Source organism: Eucalyptus grandis, chromosome 9 (assembly GCF_016545825.1).
Source record: "Eucalyptus grandis isolate ANBG69807.140 chromosome 9, ASM1654582v1, whole genome shotgun sequence".
In the NCBI taxonomy this organism is placed as follows: Eukaryota; Viridiplantae; Streptophyta; class Magnoliopsida; order Myrtales; family Myrtaceae; genus Eucalyptus; species Eucalyptus grandis.
Window position 1 is genome coordinate 6,714,219 of NC_052620.1, and position 6,085 is coordinate 6,720,303.

At 37.5% G+C, this 6,085-nt stretch overlaps 1 protein-coding gene across 2 annotated transcripts; it reads left to right on the forward strand.

Moving 5' to 3' along the window:
• Positions 1 to 243: 243 nt before the first annotated feature.
• On the forward strand, positions 244 to 4,146 carry LOC104418198. Of its 2 annotated transcripts, none has more exons than XM_010029467.2 (3): positions 244 to 557; positions 2,452 to 2,688; positions 3,761 to 4,146. In XM_010029467.2, the coding sequence occupies exons 1-3, from the start codon at positions 540 to 542 to the stop codon at positions 3,806 to 3,808; spliced, it is 303 nt and encodes a 100-aa protein (XP_010027769.2). In that variant the 5' UTR covers positions 244 to 539; the 3' UTR covers positions 3,809 to 4,146. The 2 variants fall into 2 exon arrangements, with proteins under 2 accessions (XP_010027769.2, XP_010027770.2); XM_010029468.2 differs by having other exon boundaries at positions 246 to 557; positions 2,455 to 2,688.
• The last annotated feature ends 1,939 nt before the right edge of the window (positions 4,147 to 6,085 follow it).

Genomic DNA, 6,085 nt, shown 5'->3' on the forward strand with positions numbered 1-6,085 from the left:
CAGATGAGTTTGTTTTTCTATTTTTGTGGGGGTACCAAAATCAGATAATCTCTTCTTCTTTTTTATGCTGGAATACCAAAGTAGAGGTAATCCTTCTTCTTCATTTCCTTTTTTCCTCTTGTAGAAAAAGACCATGTTCTTGTACAAAATGATGGAGACACGGCGCAAAAGCTGCAGATTCACCACAGTAAAATTGGGGGTGGGGGGGAATCTCGGTGTATATAAAGAGAGGGCGAAAGTGCGAACAACACACATCAGCTTGTCAGCCTCGAATCCCTCTCAATCATCGGGCTGTCTGTCATCCTTTCCTCGCTGGATCTCTCTCTCTTTTTCTCGTCACCATCACCGTTCTAGACCAGACCCGACGCACCACAGTTCCCTCACTACCCTGTTTACCCCTCCCTTTCCCTCTATATCTCTCTCTGTCTCCCTCTCTCTCTCTCTCTCTCTCTAACTCTCGCTTTCTTGCAACCTCTGCCACAGAACCCATCGAAGGCCTCCTTTCCTCTCTCTCTCTCTCTCTCTCGCCCATCGATTCAATGGAAGATCGCAAGGAGGTATCTCTCTCCATCTCTCTGTGTTCTGGTTGCTGCTGTTCTGTTTTTAGCTACTGCTGTGAGAGCTGAGCTTTGTCCAAAACGTCCAGTTTCATGTATTTTCTTGAACAATCTCCTCTTTTCTCTCTCTTTTTGGTCTTTCATTTATCTGTCCTGTGTCCTCTAAGACGGTTCAGTTTCATGTATTTTCTTGAACAATCTCCTCTTCTCTCTCTCTTTTTGGCCTTTCGTTTATCTGTCCTCTGTCCTCTGGGCGAGTTGTGGACTTGTGGGGGATTCAGAGACTTTGGAAAGCAGTTCTTTTGGGTGATTGCACGAAACCCATTTGAGTTTCGTCGATCATCTTGAACTGAAGCTCGTGATTTTACTTGGTTTCCCGTAATTCTTGGTTGTCAACTGGGAGGAACTGAGGGCGTGCTGTTCCCTTATTGTTCTTCGTTTCTTCAGTTGAATAACAAGACATGCAAGAATCTGCTGTCCGTCAAAAGTAAAGTATGAATGAAATTATGAATGAATTTAGGCGGAGAACATCTAATCCCAAGATCATCTTGCTCAGATTTTCTTTCCTGAAGCATGAAATGATTGATGTAATTTGCTGATATTGAATTTGTCCAGCCATTTTCCAGATGGTTACCCGGGAAATCTTCCTACCAACTTGTCAAAGCTGAGGAATTGTCAAATTTGTCGTCCTCTCTTTTCTGGAATTTCCAGCTTCAACCCTTTCCTCTTTCACTATTGATTTTTTTCCCATCCTTTTTCCGTCAAGATCATTCACTTTTTTTTCCCTGTTTTCCACTCATAATTATCGTCAGTCAAAGAACCCATGTCATGATTACGACTCTTATGATTAATACTGTTTAAAGTTTGAAATTTTGAACGGAATTAAGTAAGGAGGCACTGTATATTATTTTAGTGCCGTGCTTCTTTTTAGGGCTGGAATGATCGCATCCTCAATAATCTAAAGAATTGCGATCTGCCGTAAGATATTTGTTTTGGGGTTTGGGGCGTTTGCTTCTTGAGGATGATGCGAATTGGTCAAATTGCCATTTTTGTCACGCCGTTGCTGACTATTCCAATGTTTTGCAATCACTTGACTTTAAGCCAAGATTTAGAGGGAAACTATACGATGTGACGTAGATATCATGGGCACGCTGACGTGGTTTCATGGACCAATCAAATGTCTTCTTTCTTAGTAGGTTCAAAAAACTATGGATGCATGTGTTTGGATTGGTCTGTGATATCATGTTGGTTATGTGGTTTTTTCATTGCATATGATAGTTTCTCAGTTTAAACGGCTAGGCTGTTCGGTCTTGCACTAAGCTCAAAATTGCCCAAGTTGACTTTGTTTATTTCGTTGATCCAAACTTGAAACATCATGGCTGTGAACTGAATAGTTCAGCTTAGTTCTCAATCATACAGGCAACCTGTAATTCTTTAGCTTTTCAGTGATTGGCCTATAAAATTAGGAGGATGCATGACGAAAAGTGACACTATAACCCATTAATCCTCATGAACTATTTACTTCATTCATTCTGCATCGTGGCATTTGTACTGTCATCGGGCACTATTTCAATCCAGAATCCATCCAATATACTCTAATGAAGCCTCCATAGCCATTATGGACTGAACAATTGATAAGCAAGTTTAATCAACAAAAGATGTTTAACTTGGTCGAGTTAGCATCGCTTGCACATGAGGGCATGTCTTATTAATATTGTAGCCATTCAGAATTGCTGCAATTTTCTCGAAAATCCTTTTTTAAGTTACCACAATGTGAATACAGTAAGAGTTATTTAATTATTACTTAAAATCAGATTGTGGTACTGCTGGTTTAATGAATGGTTTAATGCCATTGCTAATTTGCTACTAAGCACTAATGACTTTCAATAAATAGCAGAGGAACACTCCGTGGCTATCCGTCCCGCAATTTGGGGACTGGGACCAGAAGGGGCAGGTTCCTGATTACTCGCTAGACTTCTCAAAAATAAGGGAAACGAGGAAGCAGAACAAGAGGGACGTCTCAAGAGCCAGCATCGGGAATGAAGAGGAGCTTGCTTCTTCAAAAACCGTTGCCCCGACAGCCACCCCTGACGATGGCCACCACTACCATGAAAGCGACCCCTCGCCTCCAGTAAGATAGTATTCCATGTATTTCTTCTTTTTGGGGAACATTCCAGTTCAGAAATTGCATAACCATTAGCATTGTTGTGATGCATAATTGACATAAACATGGTGGGTTGAGGAAGCTATTGAGTAGTACCAACCACTCAAATATCTTATTTAGGTGGATTGTTTTTTAACTAGTGGACAGAATAGATAATGGCATAGGATCAATCACATCACGTGAAGAATGGAGTATTTTAAGGAACATCATACGTTTTTGGGATAAATTAATGTGCCATTTCTAGTGAACTTTAGCTGTACTTGTAAAGATTTAAGTTTTTAATGTAAATCACCGGGCAAAGATTATTCCTCCTCTTAATTATTTTATCTTTTTCCTAGTTCCTTGATGCTCTGTGACCATGTAGGTACATTCTCTTTTGAAAAAGCAGCAGTAGTACCAACCTAAGTACTGAACTACTATTAATGAATGTCCAATGCCGGTGGCTTGATGTGTTGTCTTAGAATATGTATCATTGAAAAAGGGTGACAAAGTACGTAGATGCTGCGTTCCTCAATCATGTTGTTTTCTTGAGATGACAATTATTATGCATGTTTTTGCAAGAAAGTTCCTAAGACTAATAAGGGGGTGATCCTCATCAAGTTGGTTGGTGGTCCTCTCATGATGTCGTAAAGATAATCTGCAATGAAAAATTCCCCTGATTAGCGTTCAATGGGTGATGCATCTAATTCCATATACATGCATATACCTTGAATCCTGGATGAGGATGAACTAAATAGGAAAAGGTAGGCCCTAGAAGATAAATGCCAGTGCAATTTGGGTAGATCTCTTAATGAAATGCCTCAACTCGACGGAGACTTGTTCTTGGAGGGTAACTACAAAAAGGAAAAAGATCAAGGACTCGTAGCAAATCTGTACAAGGATCGAAGGCCACGATCGAGTGGAGCTTGAGTAGATGCTTTTCCTGTATATTTCTTAGGATGCCCCATGTGTTGGGGCACGTCAATTCAATCTTTAGATGATGATGATGATTTGCTTTAGTTTGGTGGGTCATAGGTTGAATGTTTGCTCTCTTTGACAGACGAGGAGGAGCATTCTCAGCTGCTTCAACTGCTGCGTAAAGGCTTGAGGTTGGCGCGTCCTGAGAAGAGCTGCTTTTGCGTGTACGATGTTGTGGGATGTGCTGGTCCCAATGCACATGTGCATTGTGCTTGTTTTCGGACAGACATGGCTTCTGTACTTGAAATTTGATAGTGATTGTTGTTTTCGCGTATTCTCCCGGTACCTGGTACATTTTGGTTATGTGAATACTAAATGTGATGGAGCCAGGTCGAGCAATGAGGGCCAGGCTTTCAAAAAGAGTATTTGGTGCCTATCCGACGGGGGGATTAGAGAACCACATTAAGAATTTGGAAAATGTGATGTTTGTGGCGTCTATAAATCTAAGTCCATTTGATCTTTCTACCCCCTTTTTTTCTATTTTCTTTCGCATGGTCATGTTTTAATGCTAGAAATGATCACCTATTGTTTTTATAAATTTGAGTTAAATAGGACTAAATTATTATTTATAATCGTTCTTTATCACGTATGAAATCCATTGTACGTATAGTCCTTAGTGCAACTTTATCCTTACAACTCAATTATAATTATAATTTGAACTACTGCACGTCGAGCGATTAAAAAAAATCAGCATTTATAATAGTATTAATTTTTTAATTATACGAAATTTTTTAATATTGTAGCTGTGTTTGATCTATTTTGACATTTGTAGCATTCTATATATTTCAATTTATCTAAATAAATGTTTTTTGGTCGAAATATCTATACATTTTCGAGGTAAAATTTAGACAGTTTTTATATGTATATCTCGATATTTGAGATTCCTTCTCTAAACTGAAACCGATGAACAAATAACTCCAAAACTACCGTTATACCTAGGAATACATGTCAAATCAGAGTTTGATGATTTATTTATTTATTGGGTCTGAAGTTGGATGATTTATTGAAATGATTAATTTTAGGCCTTCCATTTTTTTGTCACTAAAGTTGAAGGGACAAGTCTTTAAATGATATTTTCACTTTTAACTTAACAGTTTGGATGACGTGTTTAGGAAAAAAATTAATAAGCATGTGTCTCATTTGCTGCAATGAATTGAAGATCTTGCATACGATCATTTCACAAGCAAACATTATTATTAAAGCTTCAAAGTAGTATATTGATAATGTAACCTTTTTTTTTCCTTAGAAACTTAAAAGAAACTTTGACACTTATAATATTTGTGTCGACATTTGTAACTACCCGTTAAGTAACCTTCTGACGAAAGGAAAACAAATAATATAGCTTGAAAAATTAAATAAAACAAATATAATAACAAAAGAGATAATTACAAAAATCATCTTCGGTTTTTACACATAAATTTGCACGCTGATTTTTTTTCCTGAATCAGAGGGAAAGAAGATCCGGAGCACCAATGATTACAATGCATCTGAATATAATTTGGTCGAGAAATCATTCTTTATTTCATAATCTGAGCTTCAAATCATGAAATACACGATAAGCCTTCGCTATCCCATCAGTCATTTGATTAGCCTCACATAAACAGTGACCCACTTGTACTGAACCGAGATGGGGTAAGCACCTTTTGCTTTCTTCAATCTAAGCCTAAAGTTCCCAAGGAGGTCGAGCTCGACCTCAAATAAACTTAAATGATAAATATATTATAAATTTTAAAATTTATCACGAAAATATAAATTGATCAAATCAAGACCTTCTGTTAATAATATTTTTTGAAAATTTTAGAATTCAATTACATTTTGTAATAAAATTTAGTGTTTGATTGCACTTTTTTTATAAAAAAAAAATTATGATTCAATTACATTTTCGTGATAAATTTTTGTATACTTATCCCCAAACTCTTCTATGTGCACCTTCAAATCAATCACTGGCCACAGGCCACTTCTTTGCTTCAAAAAGCTGAGGGCTTCTCGGAGTGCAAGGATTTCAACCATGAGAGTAGAGGAGGTTTGCCAAACCCATCAATGATATTCCCCTACAAATCTGGGCATACATTGACTACTGCACATTTTGATGACCCCTTAGCCAGTCTTCCATCTATGTTGATCTTCAGTAAACCGTTTTTCGGCGGTCTCCACAGTATAGGTTGGTCAATTCCCTTTTTCCATTTTGTTCCCATGCATATGAAGTTACATATAGTAATGTTCATATTTTACCAAAAGTAAGCCGTTTATGAAAGCTATCAAGGGTTAATATGGCTAGAATGACCCTCACAAATCACAAACAATAATTTGTTAAGAATTAATCTAATTGAAGATGTAGCATCATCATCTATTCCAATTGATGTATCTACAATATTCGAGTCACAATTTATATCGATTCAACAAATTA

Excerpts from the sequence above, each read along its gene's own strand:
- LOC104418198 (XM_010029467.2), top strand. Across the intron at positions 2,689-3,760 it reads AAAGCGACCCCTCGCCTCCA|ACGAGGAGGAGCATTCTCAG; the intron begins GTAAGATAGTAT and ends TCTCTTTGACAG.